General features: G+C 37.6%; 1 protein-coding gene across 2 annotated transcripts; it reads left to right on the top strand.

Moving 5' to 3' along the window:
* The first annotated feature begins 6,692 nt into the window (after positions 1 to 6,692).
* LOC145767344 (uncharacterized) lies at positions 6,693 to 26,819 on the top strand. 2 transcript variants are annotated; one of them, XM_082579147.1, is made up of 5 exons: positions 6,693 to 7,009; positions 7,923 to 8,006; positions 10,311 to 10,404; positions 24,025 to 24,160; positions 25,494 to 26,819. In XM_082579147.1, exons 1-5 carry the CDS (start codon positions 7,001 to 7,003, stop codon positions 25,750 to 25,752), a joined length of 582 nt encoding a protein of 193 aa, XP_082435273.1. In that variant the 5' UTR covers positions 6,693 to 7,000; the 3' UTR covers positions 25,753 to 26,819. The 2 variants fall into 2 exon arrangements, with proteins under 2 accessions (XP_082435273.1, XP_082435274.1); XM_082579148.1 differs by lacking the exons at positions 6,693 to 7,009; positions 7,923 to 8,006 and adding an exon at positions 8,095 to 8,152.
* The last annotated feature ends 234 nt before the right edge of the window (positions 26,820 to 27,053 follow it).

Genomic DNA, 27,053 nt, shown 5'->3' with positions numbered 1-27,053 from the left:
AGTGATTTTGGTTGATTTTCATATTGAAAGAAGTTTATTTCATATCGATAAGTTGTTAAAATCTAAACTTTAAAGGAATTCAACTTCAAGCTGAGAAAAGTTCAGTTTGACAAATGATACAACACATGATACAAATTCGTTGTAATTATTTTTGTTGAAAATTGTTGCTTTTGGAGGCCCATTTTTTGTATTGCTTCCCGACCAGTCCTGATTTCTCTCCGAAGCCCTGTATGGATCTGTTAATATTTCACCATTTTCAGACTGCATTTTTAATGGTGTTGCTACTTTTGTCTTTTAAATATTAGCTAATTCATAACTATATGTTTTTTCATAATTTGGTATGGATTTCTTCTGTTTTTAGCGAGGATGTTGTAATAATATGTAGCCTACGTGTTGCAATCTTGATTATGCGATTTAACATGTTTCGGTAAGCTTATTTATTATTAAGCTCAAACCGGCCGAGTCCCACCATCGCTTTTGCGCCGGTTACTGTTGTTCGTTGTGCTACATCTACTGTACAGTTTAGTTTATTTTGTTGGCGAATAAACAAAAAATATTCAAGACACAATGAACATAAATAATTTGCACAACAAGATCTAGAATCGCAATGGACGCGAAATAAACATGATTGTTATGATGATCATAGCATAGGCAGTTAAAAAATTTTGATTGATTTCATCTTTATCCTCGGATTGGGAAAGCTTCTTTGAGAGCTTAACCCTGGCAATTCCCCATACTTGCAGAGGCTTTTGACGCATGGGCGGTTATTGAGATTGGCACAGTGAAGTTTCCAATTGTTGAAATGTTGTTGCTGGGGAATTATTCCATTCACTAGATGCCTCTGTTTGGAAAGCAGTCCTGAAATGCGTTTCTCAAGCGCAAACCCGGAGTGTCGAACCAGCTCCACGCGATCTTCAGTGGAGCACGTAACTACTGATCTATCCAAATTTCTAGGACGGCATCTAAATTTATGTCCACCCGCTTAGCTTAATTGATTTATCGCCTGACATTATGATCAAAGAATGTTTAAGTTTAAGCAGCACTGGTTCGACTCTTGGGGGTAAGAGATTGAGCAACACAATTTGAAAGACTACTTTCTATGCAGCGGCACTTAATGGATGGAATTGATTAATTCACAAAGTCAAGTTACAGACAAAGTTGGGTAGTTGACTAATCTTTCTGGAGTCTGGACTCGGATTGCCATATTGGCGTTTTTAAATGGCATTTTTTGTATTTGGCAGGCAAGTTTTGGTTGACATTTTTTGGCGTCTTTTCGAAGTTCTTTTTAAGCATTTTAAACTGAAGCTTAAAAAAAACCCTTGTTTTATCAATTTGTAGTAGGTATTTATGTTTTTATAGAATAAATACTATTAATAGGCTATTACGAAAAGTGCTCAATGCCAAGCAAACAAGCCAAGCAGAGCAAATTACATCAAATATAGTTATTGCTTTCTGAAACCTCTACAGCCTGTTTCACCCTAAAGAGGAGATCATCAGAAGGTCTTAAAAAATATGCAAAAACAATAAATCGGTAATACCTAAAAATATATTAATAATTATAACCTTAATTTAATCTGCAAAAAAACTTCAGAATTACAAAGGACTACCTCCATCGGATGCCACAAAAGCCTCAATATAAGACGTCCTAATAGAGCATAACCAGATTTAGTTACAACATTTGGGACGTCATAAAGAAGCAAAATGCGATGGCTGTAGGCCTAGTAACCTGTAGAAATTAATTAAATTTATGTTAATTTAATTTAAATTTGTTGCGATGACGACATAATGATGCTTTCAGTCTCTATGTCTGTAAAACAAAGTTTGCCTAATTTTAAGCAAAACTGCACATAAAAAGCGAGTATAGCCAATAGGCCTACCAAACATTCAAATATCTCAGCCAAGAATTAGCAACAAGAAAACACAGAGACTTGGCTTTATTACCGAAAAATGCCGAAGAAAACATGATCTTATCCTTTTGCTATGCCACCGGACAGCACCATTTTACAGTAATATTCATACTCAAATTTTTGTTGAAAATGCTCTAAGAATGCACCAAATTCAAAGTAATTCTTCAAAATTTTCTGCGGGAGGCCCCCAGACACCCCACCGCTGGGTGTCGCCTTTGGCGAAGATGACGTCGAGCTTCGCCCCCCCTTTCACAATTCCTGGCTACGCTACTGAGCTCACGGGTGTATAGGCGGAATGTAATAATAAATATGAAAATCCTCGGCACTAGCTTCTTCGAGCCAGTTAAAGTTTTTGCTCATAACAAGTACCACTGTTCAGTGTTCATACAACAAGTCAACAATTGCTGTGTTATGTTGGTCATTGTAATATGATTGCCGTGATTTAACTAGCAGATAAAATAAGAGACCAGTGTTGGTCTTAACACTAATCTGATATATTGCAATTTTTGTGGATACCGGTATTTAAGAGGTTAAAATGCCAAAATCATTTAAATTTTTTTGGCCCCCCCCTAAAAAAAAGTTGGCCCCTCTTGCTCTGCGGACTGGCTACGGCCCTGGCTGGGAGTGGGTAATCCTTGACTAGGTGATCGAAGTCCTGAATGCTGTATTTGCATTGCGGGTATCCAGAGCTGCTAAAAGTATCCCACTAAGCTTAATTATTATTATTGCTTATTTGCGTCAGACAAAAATGTCCATATTCGAATACTCAAAAGAAACAAAAACAAACAAATAATAATAAATGGTATAAAGTTGCACATACACAGCAACGGCGCAAAAGTAGCCAAAAGCCAGGCAACACAATCACTGGTAGATAGCCTGCAATGGACTGGGGTTGGCTCAGCAAAACTTGACAGATTCTTGTCATGAAAGAATGAAAGCAAAGAATAAATCACAAGAAAAAATTATATAGATAGAACGTATAGCAATGTCATTGTAGTGTTTAAAGAATTTCGATTTCTACAAAGTGTCAGAGAACATTAAAGCTTTTAGTAGAGAATTGCAAGATTTATTACAGCGTTGAACAAAGGCATAAAGTGATTTTCGCAAGAGAACTTCAAAAGTTGTAACATTTGGTGAAACTTGACATTGATGTGCACTAACATAACGAGGCATATTGTGTAAAATTTGAAGCGAGTCATTATAGGCAATTCTAATCCTGTTGAATGAAGATGAATGGTAATTGTGCCATAGTTGACATGCATAAAAAGACATGTAATGTTTGGGTAGTGCGGGCGTGTTTACTGATGATCCTGTTAACTGCCACACATTCTTGTCTGTTTATTGTTGTGTGGAATCTTGGAAGAGCCGTTGTTGGGTCGGTGATAACGTTTCTTCCCTTTGACAAATCTGCGTGCCAGTTCTATTCGTTTCTATGAAGCAGAAAGTTTGTGATCAGCCGAATGGAAGGAGTTCGAGCCAATTTTTAGTCAGATCGTCAAGTTTGCGGAGGCCTGTTATTTAATTAAAACCAAGTTAGTCTACATCATAGATAAATGTCGGGGGGAGTCAAAACTCCCCAATCTCCTTCCCCATTGAGATTGATATGTGAATTTTTTTATTGTTTTATTATGGCTATCTTACACGCGTTATCGTCTCTTGTTTATAATCAGTACTATACTTAGTTATGTTTTTTTTTTTTTTTGTAAATTAAGGTTAGGGAACACGTATTTTTGTTGTGATGTAGCAACTTCAGCTAAGAAATCTTTTATGGCGAAACAAAAAAGGAAAGAATCGAATAATTTATTGGCATTAAAATATCTCTTTTTTTGCCTTTTTTACATACGGTTCTGTTGTTTAATTACTATAGATTAACTAATCCTTACACACTTTTTCAAACATCCTCAATGAAAATGTTTTGATTCCGCCACTGATCCGCACATCAATACCTCTGGGTGTTGTGCCATGGATTTGAAAAGAAACTAAAGGATCTCAGATAAGAAAAAAAAAAAAAACATACACAAAATCATTTCATTTAATTCTTTTTTCGGCTTTTTTCAAGATCTCATTATGTTTTGACACGTATTGTTTTCTCTGCAATGATCTGAAATAAAAACAAACTAAACTAAGTTGTGGAAATACAGTATTTTTTACAGTGGGTATTTTGTGTGGCTTGTTATTTTAGGATCAATTTGTCGAATGTTCGTATAAGATGGAAGCCATTGTAGTTCCGCATAATTAAGAACTCGACATTCCTTCACCTTTGTTTTGTTAGTTCACATTGTGGATTGTGTAGGCTACATTCAGTGTTTGTTCAGTCTCCTATACCTACGTTTTGTTTCACCGCTGCTAAAATTCCCCTTCATCGGGACAAGAGTTTTTGCTGCCGTTCCAGTTATTTCGCTCTACCTACAATATTCATTTTCTGATAGCTTGGGTCTCTGTGGGATGCTTGTTGCTTAGCAGTGTTGTTTATCATCGGTTACCGACGCTTTACTTGCTCTAGCTAATGTTGCTTTTACATTGACTTAATATCTGCAGACGTTAAATCAATGCTAAGATGGCCTTTTCTAAAGCGTCAATTTTTTTTTAAAGCGTAGAACCTATTGTGTTGGAACTGATTGTTATAGTTAGGCTTACATCTAGTTACAACTTTAAGAGGTTTTTAAATGTGTACAAGTGTGTACTTGCGCAGAAATTTATTGAAGTTCAACCAGATGATTGTAGTCAATAGAAGTAAATAATCTTGTTAAATAGAGAGAGAGTTGCAGTTGCTGTGTTCAGCGGCGTGACCACAATTGTATTGAGGTGAAAGGAGCAGTTCATGAGTGATAGATTTTTTAAAGGAAACTTTTATTTAAGATCTTCAACCCACATTAAGGATACCGGTTTGGCATTTGAAACAGGCAGCTTCTTCTCATAGAGTTTGTGTTTAAACTAAACACGACAGTAAATGAGATAGCAAAACTTTGCGCGCATACGCAGATTGCTGAAGGTGCCAATCCTCATACGTGAATAGTGGAGTTAAACAGGGCACTGGTAAGCATTTGGTTGAGCTTAGCTGAACTAAATTGGACGCTCAGTCTTGCTCGCATTGATGGATTTAGTTTAGACGACGAGGAGAAATTTATGGCGGCCCATTTGGCAATTGCTTAATACCGTTTAAATTAGGCTACATATAGCCGAAAAGCGAAAAATTAGTGCTACAAAAGCGTGTTGAAAAGATAAACAGACACAAAAATTTGAGAGTCTAGTTCAGTGGTTCCCAATCTTTTTGTTGTCACGGACCCCTTTAGACAAATTATTAATTCTGCGGACCCCTACCTAAATTTTGCCTAAAACTCAATTAATATACTATTGACTATTGTAATAATTATGCTTCTAAACTACTGTACTGTGTCATATTGCATTGCGGCTACGACACGTGCGGCAAATTTCAGGTTGAACAGTTGCTCAAATAAGAAAATGAATGAATTGTTTAAGAAATGTCAGCAGTATTTGAATATTAAGGTGACCCAAAGTGCCAGGCCGAAACTTTTTCAATGTAAGCAAATTTAATGAGAGAAATGAAAGTAAAAAGATTGTTTTTCGTTTTTTTCCTCCAAAATTCATCAAGGTAATCACGGACCCCCAAGGGGTGCGCGGACCCCAGGTTGGGAACCACTGATCTAGTTTCTTACAGTCATCATCATCATAATCCATCGTCGGTTTGTTCCCACTAGTGGGGGTGGCCGATTGTTTCCGCGCAGCAATTGTTTTAATCCCTTTTCTCCATTTCACTCTGTCCCTTGCATCTTCCTCCTTCAGTCCGACTTTTTTAAATTCATCCTTCACTTGTTGTTTCCACGTTCTTCTTGGACGACCGCGTTTCCTCTTCCCATCCACCTTTAGATCAGTAACACTGTCAAACCATTACCAACATCTTGTTGCACTTATTCACCAATAGTGTAGGCTACTTGGAATAAACTTTAACTGTTATTGGGAAAAGTTGCGGTATCACGTTATCAAGTTGTATATTCGATAGTTGTGAGACTAATTCTCTATAACTCATTAGGCTATAGCTTGTAACAAACATGTCAGTTGTTGCATACAGCTGAATAAATCATACACCCCCTGTTGGATCAACACCACAAGTTGCAGCCTGTTAAAAAATGTGAATCCGGCCTACAATCATTTTTTTTACTGTCAGTTGGTTCCTTCTCAAAAAAGATTGGTGACCTCTGCCTCCAGACGGTTGGGTGCCTTCGAGGATTGCTAGCTACTTGGTAGCCTACTGGTGCGGCTGGACGAAAGCATCTAAACATAATGCTCACAACGTTATTAGTTAGTCTGTGAAGTAGATGCATACACAGCGCTGCCACATCAATAGTGCATAAGCTACTGCGCAGTGGCCTATATGGCAGCCGAATAGAAAATGTTGTGCTGTTGTGCACAGAGTGTCTGTGCAAGCCTAACACATTCACTTGTGAACGCCACATTCTGTAGTAAACAAACGTGAGATGTTTGCTTTTTAGTTCTTGTAAAGTGTAAACGGAGTGGGAAAGGAGCATGCCTTTATGTTGGTCACTTAGTTAATTTTACGTTTGGCTTCCCTTTTCGTTTGAAAGGGGGCTTTGCAATGTAGCTTTTCCCTTGCTAAGCTTCCGTTTTTAAGAAGGTGTTCGGACGAAATCATCATGCTGATGCTTGGCCAGGTTAAGCGTCTACTTGAGCATCGTCAAGGCAGATCAGAGTTATTATTTATCACAGCTTACGCCAGCCAAAATATACCCAATTTATTAAAGTTCACAAAGGGGAAGTTATTTCAGCGTTTTTTTAAACAATTTAAGAGAAAAATAAAAGTGGACAATTTATGACCAAACTCTCAAAAACAAAGAACATTTGGTGCCAATCAATGAATCGACATAAGATGCACAAGGATGGGTTAGGAGCATTTGAGCCTGATTCTGTAGGCCTAAACCTGTTTTTTTTAGCTTCAGTAAGTTTCCGGCGAGACGGCGAAATATATCAACTGCTATCACCCAAAAACGAATAAACTTTTTCGTTATAATTTCAATGAAGACTTGAAAAACTTTTCCAAAGTGGCGCATGGACCAATGCTTCAGGTCAGTTGAGTTTTATTTCTGTCCACCACAACGAAAAACAATACATACCAAACATAGCAGGGTTTAGAAAAAAGTGGAAGCGACAAAACGCGGACGTTATATAACTTGATACCGAAACACAGTGGCGTAGCTAGGGGGGGGGGGTGGACCGCCCCGGACGGCACGTCTGGGGGCGGCACTTTCAGACTACAATTTTTGATTATAATCTGATAAAAAAACGCATTTCATTTTCACATAGGGCCGGATTTAGCTGATGGGATGCCCGAGGCACTTTTAGATCGGGGGGGGGGCCGTGCGAAAAACCACCTCGGCGTCTACAGTAGCATTAATCCAGCACTGCACAGCATTTTGCAGAAATTACAAAGGCTGAAACAAAAAAAAATAACACAAAATCACATTTTTTCCACGTAAGAGGCTTTTTAAAAGTCAGGGAGTCAGGGGCACCTGCTCCCTCTGCCCCCCTAAATCCGGGCCTGTTTTCACTTGTTTTTTCTTAAAGGGGCGGCAAAATCTGAATCCGCCCCGGGCGGCACATTCCCTAGCTTTGCCACTGCCGAAACAGGACTGTAAGTTTATAGCACGGTCGCAACACCTTAGTAGAATTTTTAAATTTAAAAAAACAAAGAGAAAAAAAGAGCAAATGAAATTTTCGAAATTTTCCTCAGTATAAGGTAAACTATCGCTGGCTAATACGTTTAAGTTGTAGTGTAGCTTAATCATTGTTTTAAACTTGAATGATTGCACAAGCAGTTGTCATCATTTTTAAGTTTGCGATAGTAAAGTCTATTTGCATGGCATCGTTATATCGGTTTCTTGCAGGATACGGTGTATAGCTACCAAGGCAGCTATGAAAAATGTTTTTATTTGTGGTGCCCATTCAACTGGAAAAACAACCCTCTACGACTATTTGCAGAAACATCTAAAAGTTTACAGAGGAAAAATTTTATATTCTGACGAAGTTGCTCGAAAATTGTTGCAGGAGAACAACGTCACAGCGGTAATTTTTACCTGAAAGTAATTGCAATCATTCAATTTAAAAGATAATAATGGAAGCAGTGGAGAAGCCTGTAGCTTTCGATTCAAAGCGTTCTTTGCAATGGTGGTTTACTGATGTTTTTCAAGTGCAAACTATGGCTCTCACAGGTTAGGTCTGTCTGATCGTATTAAACTTCTGGGTCTTGTTTTTGCTTTTTTGTTTTTCTGCATACATGCTGTTATTTCCGATATGGGTACTTGTGTAGGCCTATATTCTATAACAACAGCATTGGTGCAACACCCAAAGTAACTCAGTTTGAAATGAATCTGATATTGGCAAAGTGAGCATATATTAAATTTAATGATGTAAAGTCCTTTAAAAAGAAAAAAAAAAAACTGCAAGTAAAATGTAGCCTACTTCCATCACATCCCATAGGCTGCATTTCATTCCATAGCTTACATTTCACACTTCCATAACCAACACTCCAAGAAATTAGGTATTTATTATAGAGTCCAAACTTTCATAGTCCCAAACTTACATGGGCCATAAAAAACTAATCTCATAGCCCCACCGGTATGTATCAAGCGTCATCGGACGCAGAAACTAAATTTTGAATGATGTTGCGAACAATAGACATATCAAGCACAACTGTCCGCCTTCGCCTCGACAGTTAGCGAGGCAGTGACGAAGCGATGACGAGGTCACGCCTAACCTACTGTACAACATTGTTGTCCTTTTGCTGCAACGGTATCTGTACTTAATTGGACGTGACTGGCAATTTGACTGTAACGTGCTTGGATGTGATTTTTTGGCAATATAGATCCTGGGATATGACATCAAACGCCTTATCAAAAACGAATTTACCGCTGCCGAGGCGAATTAGAAAATTATATTGATCTCTAAACAACATAGGCTATACCGCATATCTGCCAGTCATGATCATGGTACTCGGTTTGAATGCACGGTCATACCCAACCCATGGCTGTTAAACTTGGTATCAGGTTAACAATGAGAAATTAGGCGAAATGATTTGGACTGTATATCTCAGATCTTTACCGTTTGACTAGTTTGTTAGATCTGTGGATGACCTTACCAGGAGCGAAAATGTTCCTTCAGCTTTAGTACTGCGCCACATTGTTACTCAAACTTTCTGAGAGCAATAAATTTTTAAGCTATCTAATCTTTGGAGAATTATGGGCACTATAAATAGCTTACGATAGACGACGCCATACTGTAGCCTACAAGCTGCAATAACTTACAAAATAGTGTTGGCACATGATTGATACTGAGGACGAGGTTAATGTTTTTATTTTTTATTGACCACAAGCTGTGCAATGATCGAAAGGAATAACTTGATGATAACAAATTTGATCACAAGCTACTTGGGTGTCCTGAAAACATTACGTAGACTGCATTGCTGCAATGGACCTACATCGCAGTGCTTTGACCATGACAGGTCAACAAATATTGGACCACATCTTAGTACTTGTCCTTAAGGCATTTGTTACCGGTCCAAAAAAATACCAAAAAAGTCTATTGCTGACGACTTCCAAAAAACTGACATTAAATTTAGTTGAATTTGGCGTTTGTTGCTTTATCTTATTTTTATAAATATTCCATTTCTGCATTGTTTCCGATGGACGTTCTGGCGATATTACGCCTATTTCAAATCGATTCACAGTGCAAAAAAGATTACCGACCCCTGGCCTTAGAGACGGATTAAGCCTTTTCCTAGAGGTTCTAAGTACTTGGTCTTCTGTATATAGGCTACAAAAATTAGACTTTTTGCACACAATGCCAGATTCCTGTACAAAAAACTGATCGCCCAGAGATACCAACCCACAAATTCATTGCAGCAGAGAAAACCAACAGTTTTGACAAGAACAATTTCATAAATCAGTTTTTCTGTTCAGTGTGTTAAGCCCTAGTTAGTTGTTAATCCCGTAAAATTTAAATTTGTTTTTGATAGTTATTAAATTTTAAACTTAAGTTTTTAATTGTTTTGTTTTATGTACCCATTTTTCTTGAAATTTAATAGGCTTTGCGACCCAATGAATTATTTCAAGTGATAATGCGCCCACTATAACAAAAGACAACCCTGTGTTAGTCAATTTTTATCGCTACTATATCTTTACTGTGCCAGTGCAGGTCTACTCGTCTACGTCTTTGCAAGGTAATGGGGCACATGCCACGTCGATGAATAAACAAACCAATTGAACCACTTTAAACAACTGAAAGACAAGAGCGCAGTTGCATCAACAAAACATTTCCTAATATGTCAGATTGCTTTACCGTTTATGTTATTTTAAAGTGTGTTATTTGCAGGAAGCGCGTCTTGATCCAAAAGTATTCATAAAGTACAATCTTCTGATTTCTCAAGAACAGCATAGAAGAGAGGAAGAAATGGCAAACCGTTTTGGTAAATATTAACTTAAATTATGTAGCCTAAACATATCAGGTATTTTCAGGATTTAATTAAGTGTAGCCTACCATAAATTCTTTTATCTGCAAGACTATAAAAAAAATACAGGTTGAAATATTGTAACTTGGTCAAATAATTGCTGCTGTTGTCGAGATTTTTTTGGGGGTTTTATTAGTCTAGGTCTACTGTTTAATGCTAACTAATGGAGCCTTTCAAAACGAAATATGCATGCTGGGTTACTCGTTTTTTCTGGACTGTTTAAGCTACTGTAAATGAGTAGATTAGTTTTTGAACCAATTATTGAAGTCCTTTGTGAGTTATAAAAACCCTTGTTAGACTTGAAATAAAATTTATAGTCTGTTTAATTATCTAAGGTAAGCTAAGAAGGTTTGTACTTATACAAGATAAGTTATTTCAAGTTCATTTCGGGTGAAATATATCGATTTTCATTTTTGTAACTTATATGCCATCCTCGGTCAAACATATGGCACCGTTTTCTATCTTTGATATGTTCATTGTGGAATTGTATAAATCAGTAGTTGGTTCTTAACCTTTTTATCTTGGCGGCCCCTTTTTAGTGTTCAAGAAGCGGTCGAGGACCCCTAAAAAAATTACTTGAAATTAATTTTAGTATACAAACGAAAACAACTGTTTCATAAGTTTCAAAACGACACATTAAGAAGAATTTACTGAACTTGCGACGCATTTATGACGATTGATGATGTTGACGAAGTTATGTTATGAGCTAGGCCGAAATGTTGGCACACAGGATCAAGAATCAGTAATTTATGCGCTGATCAGTGTTCACTCAAAGGTGCGCAACTGCGCAGTGTGATTTGATTTATGCGCACTTGCAACGCTTCAAACATAAAACAAACGTTCAACTTCTGCAAAATGTATCAGCGATCTGTTGAATTATAATTAATTAAAATGTAGGCTATACAAAAAGCATTATCAGAGTCAAAAAACGACCAATATAAGATACAAATTTGTCAATTTCTTGTGGCAAGCCTCCAGATTCAAGAATATTTTTATATATTAGTGCAGGCCCTTGGGGGCAAAATGAGCATCTTTAGGCTAAACGTGTTACACGTTGTTTTTTTTTGCATTTTTTTGTAGTTGATGAATCTAACTTCAATTTTAGTGGGTGCCGCAACTTTTTGGGTCACGTGATCACCCCCAAATCGGGGATTTCTCCCAAATCAATTTTGAGCTCTTTTTAAGGCATTTCTATGCAATTAGATACGTTACTTTTTATATTGGACTGACTGCCACTACAAAATATACGAGATAAAAATCACGCAAAATTATGTTATTAATGACGTCATAACATTAATTTTTTGCTTGTTTTTTCTTATTGTAGTCGCTTGTTTGTTGTTGGTGTTACTTTTTTGGTTACAATATGTTACCAATGCTGAAATAATTCCCTCTTCAAATATGACGTCAGCATTGCATCATGAATAACGTCATAATTTGTTTTGTGATTTTTTTTCCAGATGTTTTTCTTATAGGTTAGTATAGTAGGTAGAAAATAACTAGTATTTTATACAGGTTGATTAGTGATAGGCCTATCATGAACGCAACTACCAAAAAACTACTCATCATCGGCGTATGAGCAGATCTTTCCAGGCTAGATTGGAGGGCAGGAAATCATCAGCCACTCAACAGTCTCGTCGTCCAGGACCCTCAGACCATGCGCACTGTGTTAGGCAGTGGTGGACGACATGATCTGCGGTCTGTTCAGTGGCACCACACTCGCATTCTGGTGAAGGAGCCAGGCCCCACTTGTGCATGTCCAAATGAAAGCGGCCGACGCCAGTTCGCAGGCGGTTACTGAGCCCTGTGGGACGCCGTTTTTAAGTCGGCGTAATCTGCTTCGACGACCGCTACCGGTTGTGAGGGTAAAACTTTGCACAAGTTCCGTCATCATATGGACCATGTCTCTGTCATGGAGCAGACAGAGTAACTTGCAGGCAGTGATGGGCATTATTGGCGATAAGTTACCGGTGATAATTATCGGCGATAATCAAATATTGCCTTTGGCGATAACGATAAACGATAACTGAAAAAATAATTGAGCGATAACGATAAGCGATAAAAATTTATCGCCGATAAAATAATCGCCGATAAATTTTATTTCGGATCAACACACAAGTGGAAAGATCATGAAAAGTAATATTTTTACTCGCTACCTACTTAATGAAACTAAAATTGAAACCAGTTCTTCTTCGGTGCCTGAAGTGTGTGTGCACAGGTCGTTGTCAGAGAAGGGGCACGCCCCCCTCCCCTGCAGCGACGGCCCTGACAACACAATAATTTTTAGAGTTGCAAATTGCAATGCAATGAAATACATGCAACAATTCTCTTGTTGTTTTGCTGCAATCGACAATCGCGAGTGAATTTTACAATTAAAATGTAAGCGCTCAGGAGCACATCAGCTTTCTTTGAAGCGAAGCGAAAGAAATTGGCAAGTGGTTTATGAAAGCGTCGCAATACGAGGCCGCTTTCAAGTAAGCATTGCAGCAGAAAGACAACTCTGACTGCAGCATCGTGCATTTTACCGCACTTTTCAAGATCAAGACTCTGGAGAGTGGAATTTTATTGCATAGGCTTAGATTAGGGGCGTAGCAAGTTGAAGTTGTTCCTGTTTAAAGTTAAAGAAAATTAGCCATGCAGTAAGTATGAAGTAGATAGGCTATGTATGACCGTCGAGAAAAGATGCAAGAACAATACATTAGGCCAATAGTTCAGTGCTGTCGCCAGAGCGAAAAAAGTAGGGAGGGGGGCACCTGCCCAAAGTGAGAGAGCACCAAAATGTTAACCTAATAAACAAGTCATAAAAAAGCCGGTCACATAATAAACGCCATAAGTTTTCGTGGGGCAACAATATTATGAATGCTGAATGGTAATTTTGCAAATCAGAGTTAACAAATAACTAATCAACATAATAAGAAATAGGTTTATAAGGAGAGGCCACAGAGACAAAAACGTAACAAATAATAGCCTAGTGAATTTGAATGAAAAATTATTTAAAATTCAGCCAGAGAACTGGGGGAGCGCTGCAAACTCACTCAGTGGAATCCGAGGATCGGAAGCTCAGGGAGTTTATCAGAGAGTTTTTGGCATTTAATGGCTAATTTTAACATTGAAAAATTCGATATTGTTGTTCCGATATAAATTTCGTTTGATTTTGCGTTTTTTGGATTTTTTCAATTATTGCTGACTTTGCTGTAAACAGCCCTTTAACCCGTTAAGTGCGTAATTAATTTTTCGAAACTCTCCTTACTGTGCGCATTTAGTTTGATCACTCGCAGTATTTTTCGTCGCATTATTGCTTGCTAGGATATTAGAGAACCCCCATGACGCAGCACAATACGCTTTTGTTCAATTTCCTTTTGTGTCTATTGCTTTACCTTTTCATCGACTATTGCGGAGAAGTCTCAGGCTGGACTATTGTTTTCTGGTGTAATCGCATTACTCTCAAGTGATTATAGCCTACATGGACTTCTTAAGAGTAGGATCTGGACAGGAAACAGTGCGATAAGTGCAATTACTGCCGACCAAACAGAGGCCAGTCAAATCGTATTGGATGAAAGCGAGTTTTCGTTTCGACAAAAGATTAATACAATTTTGGTAAAGAGGTTACTTTCTTTAACCACAGACATATACAACCAAGAAACCACACGGCACTCAACATAATCCATTAAAATTGAACATAAACTATAAGCTACAAACGTTTTCGGCCATACACACGTTAGCCCTTATCAAGTAACAAAAAAAATAACTGCTATCATATCTACAATGAAAATGAATAACTGATCTAAACAATGAATTGAAAAGCGAAATGCAAAATGAAACGGCAGAGCATAGGAGAAAAGGCACATCACATGGCGTTTAAATTACACGAGGCAAAGACGCATCACGATGCATCAAGAAAAGACGTTGAGTAAATACGAAGCGCCTGAGGCAAACAACTGTGTATTGAGGCGAGGATTGTATGATTTTATTAGCAAAGCCTTGTGGATTTTAGTGTCGAATTCGGTGGAACATTTACGCATAATTCTAAACGACTCCAAGGATGGTTTGTTATTTGAACATGTTTGACAATCGAATATGTGATCTTTAATGGCACTTTGCTTGTTCAAATTAGTTAAATATAAGTGCTCCCTCACTCTCGTGGCCAAATGCCGCGTAGACATACCGATACGAAAAATTAAGACGACAAACGCCAGACAAAGCGAAATCACGTCGGACAAATTCAGTCGGACAATATTGAACGAAGATTTGGGCATATACAGGGACGCCGGAAGCGGGAAGGGGGCAGGGGAAGGATGCCCCCTACCCTCAATTTTTTTGTGGATGGGGGGGCAGAGGGCGATATGGTGCCATTTTAAGGTCATGTAAGCTACTACACATTTTGCAATATAACAATTTCTGCTATTCGCTTTCAGCCTAATTGTAATCTTTCATTATTGCCTCAAAATAATATTCACGACACAAAATTCTGTATCACAGTAGATTACATGATTATAACATAGAATGATGCCCTTTCGTGCCATTGTTCAATTTGTATACCGGACACTTATTATATCATTACTCGATAATGAGCTGATAGATGAGCATTATCGCTATATCTTATCTTAAAACTTAAAAAATAGCAATTCAGCAATAAAAGTGCTTTTTTTCATAATCCTGCCCCCCCCCCAGTCAAAAATCGCTCCGGCGCCCCTGGGCATATACAAAAGCTTAGCGGAGCAAATTATTTCATTTCCTTACAACAAATTTTTGAAAGTGATCGTAAACTCCGAGTTATTTCTTTGTTGAAATCCGGGTTGAAATATTCTGGAATTTCAATCACTAACATTGATGAAGCCTCCAAATCAAGCAGTGGTAGCCTACAACGCTGGAAGAGGTAACATCTATGGCTGCTACCCTGCAAGCGGAACTTATTTTCAATGTCGCACCAACTGAAACTGATGCAATCACAATATATTACGTTACGGGCTACTGCTGTCAGTTGATAGTAAAGTCATACAAATGCAATTCCTGCAAAAAAGCGACTGTTGAAATGGTAGAAGAATTTAGAGAAGATCTTCCAGAACATATCAACTCCCTTTTTTCGAAAAGTTAGTCGAGGTGGTCTCTGGCGACCAACTGAAGAAATATACAACATTGGCGTCCTTTGCTGGAAAATCGTTGCTGAGGTGTCACAGTCTGAAATGAAGAACTTGTTTCTCTGCGGTTTAAACCAAAGAGAAATATTCAGAAAGCTTGTTTTATTAACTTTTTATGAAGAAACTCTTGTGCCACCTTTTTCAGTTCCAGCCATGTGCAACAGTAATCATAACATTATTGAAGGAATCGCCGCACGCTTTTATAACTGCATGTGCAAAAATTTACGTCGAAAAATCACTGAAAAAGATGCAAATACTTCCAAAAGAAAATTAAAAAGCTTTCGGCTAAGTAAAAAATGACAATCCATACCAAAAAGTGTTATTTTGCGGCAGACTTGAAAGTTATTTATCAATTTGTCGTGTAAAATTTTTTCCGCACTTTGCATGCCCACGTTTATTTTCATGCATCTTGTCATCGAATCGAACCCAGTGCTACTGCTAATGTAAAAATTCTCTTCCTCTTAAGTCTTAAACTAACTTATAATGCAAACATCTGTATGCCAAATTTATAGAATTATTAAGCTTACAGTTACCACTAACATAACATTGTATTATTTGACTTGCCAAGGAATCGAACCTAATTCACTAAATTTGAAACCAGCAGCACGATAATTCACAAAACGCCATCTTACTTTTCTTATATTATATTATTTCTATCGCATATGAATATTTGACTCTGCATTTCAACTTAGTGTGCGATGAACCTTTGTAGATGCGATAAACTTTTGGCCTCTGTTTGGTCACATCAGAAATTCAGTTTCCAGTCCAGATCTTACTATTAAGAAGTCCATGGATTATACCTTTCACCATTGTGAAATTATTCAACTAGTTGTTTATTATGAAGAAAAAAATACATCAGTTCACAGAACAGAATAACTTCTAAGCATTTATTGGACACTAAACAAAGTACACGTCAGTTTAGTTTGGAAATATTCAAACTGTATCATTTTCTGACGCTTGTTCTAACATTAGCAGCAACACAAAACCCCTATTGTTTTGTTGACTATATGTTACAAAATATGTTTTCGAACACAACAAAATATTTCTGAAACTGCTTGCAACATTAAATCAAAATGACTTCACACTGACTGAACGCGCATGATGTCGTTTGAATTTTATACACCGGAAGGAAGCCATTTCAGAAAAAAAAAAAATTTAGGATGAAATCTTTTTATTCTTGCAATTGTGGTTATATTGTTGTTGTGTTCTTAGCTCATTCAATCAGAGTCATACTGGAATTCTGTTTTATTATAAAATTGCACAACCAAGATATAGTGTGAAACCTGCAAAGTAAGCCCAAAACGAGAAGTGCCAATTAACAAAAGCAGGCGGATGAATATTAAGCAAAAGAGAAGACCTGAGGGAAACGTAAACAAAGTACATCGTTTCAATGCAAATAAACTAAAATACATAACAATTGTAAGCTTAGGTGAGTGCAGAAGCTACCTAATATTGTAATAGAGTTTATTTAGGGATTAATGATTTCCGTCAGACTGCAATCGTTATTGTAGTGTAAACAATGCATCAATGTTTCTTCACACGTCACTGTCTCGGACGACAATTGTCGTCATACGCACTTAACAGGTTAAGCAGAAAGCAAACTACAAAGTTTGGAATTTTTTATGGTATTTTCATTTGATTTAATTATGTTGCCTACTGCACGTAAGCGCAGTGTAACTCAATTGATAAAAGCATCCAACTGGGTATCTGAAGGTATAATTATAAGCACGGCGGTAACATCAGTGGTTTGATTCTAGATCAAGAGGTTGAAGATTCGATACCTACTGCCGCTGTTGCAATTCTATTCATGCATAACTTACAAAAAGTTTTGTCCCTTTACAGTATATTATGTTCGATTTTTCGTCATGTTGATGAAAACAGTTTGTGCTGCATGGGATGGGGCAGCGCTAATCAAGAAAAAAAAATCGTTATCGGACATTATCGGCGATAATTTTATCGTTTATCGTTATCGCTTAATTTTTTTTGATTTATCGTTTATCGTTATCGCTTTAGGCATTTTTCGTTTATCGATTATCGTTATCGCGTAACTGAAAAATGAGTTATGGCGCCCAACACTGCTTGCAGGTAAGGCCGCTATGCCATGCGGTATCATAGGCAGCCGTGAGATCAACAAACAAAGCGCCAACCTTCTTCTTAGCCAAAAAACTGTCCTCAATGTCTTGGGTCAAAAGTGTGACCTGATCTATGGTTGATCGTCCGTGTCGGAAATCAGCTTGCTTACGGGGGAGCTGCGGATCTATTATTGGTTCGACACGGGCGTAGATGAGTTTCTCGATGAAAAGGGATGCAGAGCAGTGAGATTGGGCGTTAGCTCTTTGGATCCCCTGGGGGCTTCTTCGGCTTAGGAACTGCAACCACAAGGGCTCTTCTCCAGATTCAGGGAATCCTCAGGTGGCGCTAACAGCAGGAATGGAAGTCTTTTAACCAGTACTTTAAGAAGGCAGCAGCATGGAGTATCAACTTCGGGCATAGGTGATCAGGGCCCGGGGCTTTACCTGGCTTTATGTGCTGGAGGGCGGCGGAAAATTCCTCCGGGGTGAACTCGCCCGAGATGTTGTCCCCGTCTGGGGTTGTTACCCTCCAGAGGTCCGTCATTTCTTGTAAGACGGATCTGTCTGATTCACGGTCTCTCGATTTGTATTTCCCGTTCTCCACGAGTTGTGAGGCGATGGAATTTGCTGAAACGGGAACATTGTTAAAGAGAGGCACGTGATCTGCCAGTTAGGTTGTTCAATGTACACCATGCTATGCGGCTGGAAGCGTGAAGTCGATTGATTCAACAGCTTCTGTCCAGCGATCCTTCCTCTTTGAGTCCAGCCTCGCTAACAGGGCTGTGGTTGAGCTGTTGGTGTCGTTGCCCTGGGGGGGCGTGGAGGAAGTCGGAGTAGAGGCTTTCGCACTCCTTATCCCAACGCGGCATGTAGTTCTTTCGTCGGCCGTGGGGGATGGAGTGTTTTGCCGCTGATGTTATTGCATCACAAAAGTCCTGGTAGGCTTCTTCCACGTTGTTGTTGTGTGGGGGTGGAAGATACTGTGTGGCTTTGTTGGTGAGAAGGCTATAGTACTCCCAGTTAGCCATTCTGAAGTTCCATTGCTTAACAGGCTTGCTCGGGACAGGTAATGTGAGCGTTGGAGCCGTGATGAGCGAAGGTCGATGTTGGGACCGGAGGAACTTCTCTAGCACACGTCTGTCCGGTTAGCAATTATCGGGGTCATCACTTGCGATATTGGAAAAAACGCAAAATTTGAAAATGTACTGCAAGTATCTAAAAAGCATTTGCCCTTGTTTTTTTTGCATTAAATCATCACCTTTATGCTCGTTGGACATCAGTTCACATTCGTGATATTGAAGCATTGGAGCAAACTGATTCCACTTTAAATACACATTTTGCTGAAGGGAAATTTGTGGTTACAAAATCTGGTAAGAGGTTTTCTGCAATGGCACTTGACCAGAATTACGAAAAAGCTTTGAAACGACGGATGATTTCTAAAAAGCGGTTGATTTGTTGTCTGGGGTCTAGTCTTAATAATGCAATGATGACGTCATAAAAGATGCAATCATGACGAAACTACTTTTGGGAATTGTGAAATGGTTGTAGTAATCGGTATTCCAACTAAAACCAACAGCAAACGACCAAAATAGGTTAAAAAAGCAAAAAAAAGTGATGACGTCATAATGACGACATCAATTAAATCATTTTGTGTTTGTTTTGTCTCACTTATTTGTGTGTGCTTTTTAAGTTAAAATATGCAAAAATCAAATATGTAATTGCACAAAATGCCTTAAAAAGAGCTGAAACGTGATTCCTGAGGAAATCCCCGATTTGGGGGTGATCACATGACCCAAAAAGTTGCGGCACCCACTAAAATCAAAGTTGGATTGACCAACTGAAAAAATATGCAAAAAAACAACGTGTAACACGTTTAGCCTAAAGATTCCCCTAAGGGCCTGCACTAATGGGCGCGAAGTAATGACAAAACACTCGCAATTCTTTTATCAATGCATGTCAAATTGCCAACGAGTAATCTGGGCACGGCCACCGGATTTCTCAACCAATGATTGTAGAAATGGTGACAAAATTTCATGACAAAATTGGCTTTAGTGGCAAAAAACTCCAATGGCTACATCACGAAGAAAGCAAAGATTACAACAAGAGGTTTCGTGAAGAATTGATTTGTTTGGTACAAATGTTTAAAGAGCTTGGCAACCCTTTCACCGACTCGTCTGGAAAACTTTTGACAATGTGCTCAAGGCAAGCCTCCAATGATGAAGGTGTGCAACAGCTTCTAAACCTTCATAACTTTGGGAAAACAAAATTTGAATCGTTTGTATCTTCCAGTTTTCTTGAAGATCAAAGTTTGGAGAACCAATAACCAAAGTATCGTTATAGACTTGTTCGGCAAAACGAGAACACCAAAGAAGAACACACAACCCATAGTCAAATATAAATCATCCCTTCTTCATACAGGGTTTGTTTCAAGCTATGTTCGTGGCAAAAATGCTTTAAAGCTGTTCTTTAAGCACGAAGTATCATTGTACTCTATAGCCAGAGATGGGCGTGATCTTGATCTTGATCTTCAAAATCACTTTTTTTTTGGTGATCTTGATCTAAGATCACTTTTTTTAGTGTGATCTTGATCTTGAACAACAATAAGATCAAGATCACCTTAAAATTGAATTTTACTTCCTAGATAGAGGCATTTTTTTAGAACTCGTACTGTACAAAGTAGTTAGTGGCAACTACTAACATTAAGCCACTGTTAATATGATATGTGTCCAACAAAAGACGATTTAAAGTCTCCATCTAATCTGGTCAGTGTTATCATTTCAAAATTGAAAAAGTTTTCTGTGTTGGTCATAATAAAGAAGTCAACTTCCGTGTACTTTATGTTGACGTATAATAAAAAATTATTTAACTCTGTTCACAATTTCCATGTGTGAATTTTAAAGAAATGTTTGCTTTCTTTGACCCAATTTTAGATGCTTCAAAAGTCTAGAATGGCAGTGTTAAAAAATCTGGACTCTAGCCGACTTTGGTCATGTAAAGTGGTTTATTGCAGCAAATCAACCAGACCAAGACTTAATTTGGTCTGGTTGATTTGCTGCTTGATTTGCTTATAAATAAAAAGTATAAAACTAATTGCAAATTTTGCGACATTTTCAGAACTACTGTAATTAACCTCGGCCTTGGGTGTGACGTTGCGATTCTACGCAAACTACGTCAACAATTGATAGGCCCAATAGCAACAGTCACTAACTTATTACAAGTCTTAGGCCAGCGATCGAGTAGTTAAAAGTAAAAGTTAGCAATACCAACTATATGCCTTTACCCAGGTAGCCTATAGCAATTATTTTTTGCAACATCATTGATCAAAAACTTCATTTTTTTTCAAGTACACAAAAAGTGATCTTGATCTTCAAGATCACATAGTTTGGTGATCTTGATCTTGATCTTCAAGATCACCTATTCTTGGTGATCTTGATCTTGATCTTCAAGATCACCAATACTGGTGATCTTGCCCATCTCTGCCTATAGCATTAGGGGAAAGCCGTGTATTATGAACCCCCTAACAATAAACGTTCCTAATTTCACAACTTCAATGAAAATATGGACAATATTTACAGAATAGCAAACTAACATGCATACTTATTCCCCATCAATATAAATCAAAAAAAGGTTAAGCGATAACGATAAACGATAAATTATCGCCGATAATGTCCGATAACGATAATTTTTTTTTCTTGATTAGCGCTGCCCCATCCCATGCAGCAGGAACTGTTTTCATCAACATGACGAAACATCGAACATAATATACTGCAAAGGGACAAAACGTTTTGTAAGTTATGCATGAATAGAATCGCAACAGCGGCAGTAGGTATCGAATCTTCAACCTCTTGATCTAGAATCAAACTACTGAGGTAACCGCCGTGCTGATAATTATACCTTCAGACACCAGTTGGATGCTTTTAACAATTGAGTTACACTGCCGCTCACGTGCAGTAGGCAAAATAATTAAATCAAATAAAAATACCATAAAAAATTCCAAACTTTGTAGGCTATATCGCTTTCTGTTTACAGCAAAGTCAGCAATAATTGAAAAAATTCCAAAAAACGCAAAATGCTTGAAAATTTATCAGTAATCTTAAGCGTTATTGGTAGTAAAAATGTGCATACTATGAAATCCATCAAGCTTGTCAAATTAGTCGTGTTTGTTTAAGAACAATATCATAATTATCGTACCGGTAATTTACTGATAATTTCAGAAGAGGTTTTAATTTTAGTTTCATTAACTAGGTGGCTAGTCAAAGTATTACTTTTCATGGCCTTTCCACTTGTGTGTTGATCCGAAATAAAATTTATCGGCGATTAATTATCGGCGATAATCAAATATTGCCTTTGGCGATAACGATAAACGATAACTGAAAAAATAAATTGAGCGATAACGATAAGCGATAAAAATTTATCGCCGATAATTATCGCCGATAAATTATCGCCGATAATGCCCATCACTGATTATTCCTGAAGAGGACATCTTGTGATGTCGAAAACGTTCGATACTTAATTTGTTGTGTAGTTTTGTGTTTCTATATGTAATAAACTTGAAGATGTTAAACTTGATCACGTTACTCGGCTTGGTATGCCTATGGTTCAACAAGACAAACTCTCTACCGAAGCTCTATCTTATTGTAAGGTTTAACAAACTAGGAATCTGAACAAAACTATTAGAAACAAATCAATAGTTAATACAACTCTAGAAGTACTGTTCTAAACACAAAAGCCACTACCTCAAACATCGGCCACCTTACACCAACTTTGCATTGTGAAATGAAAGAACTTTAAGAACACAAACAAGCATTTGCAGTGCGTCGCTGCCTGAGGTGAATACGGGCACCAAACTAAAAACGTCTTACGTAACAACAAAAGAGATTTCACAACACTCAACACATTGTCTTTTTTAAGCAGGATCTTTCTGATAAGTGGCCGAGTGGTTTCGCCTTCGGCTCTGGCGCTGGTAGATCTGAGATCGATTCCAGGTCGGGTCAAACCGAAGACTTTAAAAACGGTACCGATTGTGTTCTATCCTGCAAATCGCAGTGAGAATGAGTCGGGTAATAATGTGATAACATCGTAAACCTGATATAAATTAAAAATGAGCCCTGTCGCTAAAAGACCTTAGCTGTTGTAGAGCGACAATAAATAAAACCATAACATTATTATTATCTGATAGAGTTCTACACGATATGCTCCTAAACTAGCCTAAATAGTTTTGACGTAGATGAGCATTCAAAATCTGATATAATATTCACTATTTTGTTTTCAATCAGAAAGTAGTTAGGTCTTTGCAAAACATCTTGATACAAGAACAGTTTTAGGCAGGGAGTCGAACCGAACCCGAACCGGATTTTTGTAAACCGGTTTTGGTGCGATTTTGTCTGAACCTTAACCGGAACTGAACCGAAAATTTGAGTTAGCTTAAACCCTAACCGAACCCGAACCGGTTGAAAAAAGCGGTTCACTCCAGCATTACGTCATTGTTCGCATTGTGGCAAGTGAAGTTGTACGTAGCATGTTGTTATCTTGGAGGCCACATTGTACGGATGAATTATAGCCTATTCCGTAACACACGATCCACTATCATCGATGCTTTGGAGAGGAATTTTTGGACCAGTGTTGGATTTCAATAGTAGGCCTAGGCCTAATTTTATTGGACCCGAACCGGGACTTAAAAAACCGGTGTTGAGACTATTTTTGTCGACACCGAACCGCACCCGAACCACAAATCGTTGTTGTTGAACCGGAGCTAAACCGGAACTCTTAAGTTTTTTCGAACCCAAACCGGAACTGAACCAAATTTTGAAACAATCTTTGAACCAGAACCGGACCCGAACCGGAAAAATCAAACGGTTCGACTCCCTGGTTTTAGACCATCATTTTGTAACAACCAAGGCTGTGGTCAGAAGGATTTTAGCATATCCGGTGTCAGAGTCGTTAAAAGTGGTCTTCTCCAACTTGATACAAAACTATGAACAATGTTTGTTTGCAATCTTTTTTTTTAAATAGTGTTTCTTATTCTCTGTATTGCGCTCTTTCACTTTACCAAAAAATAGCAGAGTTTGTTTTCGCCAGTTTTAGGAAAAAATGCTGTTTCAATTTCGATTGCAACTTAAGTGAAATTAAAATTTAAAAAAGACAAAAACTTACAAAAATCTGGCAACCCCATATAATCTGGCAACACTGAAGCCGGAGACTCGGAATCGGCCAGTTATAAATCGAGAAGTCGTAGGCTATACTTTTCGCGCGACTCCACAACTCTGGTAACAATCTTATATTAGCAATTTATTAGCCTGAGTCAAGACACGTGATTTATATTTTAAGTTTGAAGCCTACTTGAAAGCCTACATCGCTGTTTTTGTATGCAGAAAATACTCCAAGCACAAAGTTGTGCTTTTTTGATCGAGGCGCTATTGATCCTATCTGCTATCTGCGCATGACTGCTGGAGAAGAGTTTGCAAACAAAACACTTGAGCAGATTCATGTGTCTACGCTTGTCAAAAGGTAGACCTCGTCGATGATTGAATACTGGAATGCATGATAATTATTTTGTAATTCTGAAAAAAATAAAAATTAACTAACACGGAGTTTTTTTGACTAACATAGCATTTGTTCAGGTTAGGACACGATTTTTCAACATTTTCATCTTGCTGCTCTATCTTTTTTCATCTTGCTTGCAAAATGCGGCATACTTGCTGCAAAAACAAACCAGTTTATTCTCTATGCGCATGGCTCTTTTCAAGAGCAAATAATTAAGATTGAAGTGAGGTTTTATTGTTATCAAACAAATCCTGATTTTGTCGTTAAATCCAATAAGTCTCTGCCGTTTTTTGCTTTTAATTTCTGACAGAGTAGAAACCCTTATATCGACGGTCGAAAACAAAAAAGTCGTAAGTGACATTTTTGAGAAATTCGCTTTTTTGTATTTTCAAAACCTATGCATTTAGGGCTATCTACTACTATGTCCAGCTTGTTTCTATCGTGCTTGTATAACGAGATATCCCAAGCCATTCATGAAAAACTTGAAAACAAAAAAGACGTATGTAACACATTAACATAACGTAACACAAGTGATTAAATTGCTCTTAATTCCTTTTATTTGAAAATTTCATCGAAAAAGAAATGTGGCAATCAGTAAAGTATAGAAACGTGCTTCATTTAATAGTTACAGATATTAATGTTCAAAATAACAAAATTTAAAAAAGAAAAAATTTTTTTGGTTTTTTGCCTTTACTCCAAAGTGTAAAACTGCACTTACGACTTTTTTTTTCGACCGTCGATATATGCAAAGCTATAAAAATGCAAATATAGCGAAATTATTATGATGACTTTTATGCTATCATTGAATAGTGCTTGTACGCAAATAGCCAAAACAATTCCAAGCTGTTTTGAGAAAACAACGTTTGAAAACACGGGGTTTGGGAAAACAATAGGTCAACCAGCTGATCTCTCGTAGTAGCCTACAGTTTGAGAAACAAACAACGGTTTAAGGTATCGATATTCAAAATAAGACTGTCGAAAATTATTAGGTAACATTTTTTTTCTCAAATAAGATCTATGTTTCAAAAACCACGAAATAAACCATGCTGTTGAATACATACTACATTGATAAGTGAGAGCTATTGAAAACACATGTAGCCTAGATATTCCTTTCACTCTAACCCTAACAGTTAGAGTCTAACTGCGAGTCTCACTGCTTGTCACAAAGAAAAAATATTGCACAGTTTTTTCAGACAAAATGCAAGCGTGGTGATAACACATAAATGTTGTATTTACTTATTTATATTGTGTTAAAAAAACAACTTTGCTGACGCCATGTCGATTTTTTTTCTTTCAGATTGCAAAACAAGCAAACTTCCATCGTGTTCATAATGAAACCGTATGAAAAATACCAAAAGAAAGATAATCTTCGGATTGACTACGATTTCGATGACATTCGTAATTACGATGAAATCATGCAATCTATGATGACTTCTCTCAACATCGACTTTCATTACATTAAAGACGACGATTTGATAAAAAGAGCGAAATATGTCATTGATATTGTATCGTCTCTTTGGCCTGGGTTAAACTTATGTCTAAACACTACTGCCTAATTTTTGATTTTGTTCAAAGTAATTTAGTCTTTGTGTAGCCTACTTACCTGTATTTGCAACATTTATATTTGTTTACTATTGAGTTTTCTTTTTGTTCAAAAAAGAGATTTTCGTTAAGTGTTCTGAATTTCTTGTTCTTTATATTCCTTCTATGTTCGCATGAGTTTTAATTGATCACTGGTGAACACGGTTTTTCCGGCAGATTGTGTTTGGGTCTTTTTTATCTAATTTGGGAGTGCTGAATCCGAATCTGGCGTAATTTTGTTTCTATCACATCACGTTTTTGAGATAATATATATATTCAATATAAAATAACACTGCAAATCAGAAACCGCCTTGAAATGTAGAGGATGTTTTAATCAGAATTGCATGAACGTTCATGCAAAGCACGAACACAAAGCCTTGAAATCATTTAAAAAACATCACTAGAAATTAACCGTTCAACAATCAATGTAATGATACAGAAATGCCACAATCTTTAAAAACTCGAAAATTTTCGTTTTAGTGGCCTTCGTTTGTGGGTACTGGGTAGTGGTGTAACTTTCTCTCTTCAAGTTCCAGCAATAACCTTGCCATCATGTGGCAGTCCCATCGGCCCTGGTAGCGCTCTTCCATAACTCTAATATCTTGGTGAAAGCGCTCACCTTGTTCTTCACTGACGTCCCCAAGATTTTCAGAAAAGTAATCTAAATGATTTTTCAGAAAATGTAGCTTTATGATCATATTGCATTTCGTCTCTTGCATGCTGGACAACATTTCTTTTACATGGTCTCGATAGTTCTCTGCCTTTCTGTTGCCAAAGAAGTTACTAACAACCAAAGAAAAAGCATTCCAACCCCTTGCTTCAACTTTGTTCATTGAAGCTGCAAAGTTTGGATCTCTAAGCAGCTGCCTTATTTGTGGGCCATTAAAAACTCCAGTCTTTTTCTTTTCTTCACCAAGACTTGGGAAGGCTTGGCAGATGTAGTCTATTTAAAGCGATTTCCATTGTGATCAAGGGCTTTAACATACTGTTTTATTGCCCCAAGTTTGATGTGAAGTGGCGGCTGGATGATCTTCTTGGTATCCACTAATCCAGGGGTTCTTAACCGGGGGTAAATTTACCCCCTGGGGGTAAATTTCACCTACCGAGGGGGTAAATTTACTGAATCATAAATTAAAGCAAACTTCATTTTTTAAGTTATTAAAAAACTGATAGTGTTGCATTCGATTTTGATTCAAATTTATGCTTAATGTAAGTTTTCTTCTTTTTTTTTTTTTATCTCCACGCAAGTAGACTACCACTTTCATTTCAGCAGGGT

Source organism: Aplidium turbinatum, chromosome 3, assembly GCF_918807975.1.
Source record: "Aplidium turbinatum chromosome 3, kaAplTurb1.1, whole genome shotgun sequence".
Lineage (NCBI taxonomy): Eukaryota > Metazoa > Chordata > Ascidiacea > Aplousobranchia > Polyclinidae > Aplidium > Aplidium turbinatum.
This window is presented reverse-complemented; position numbering and strand designations above follow the sequence as displayed.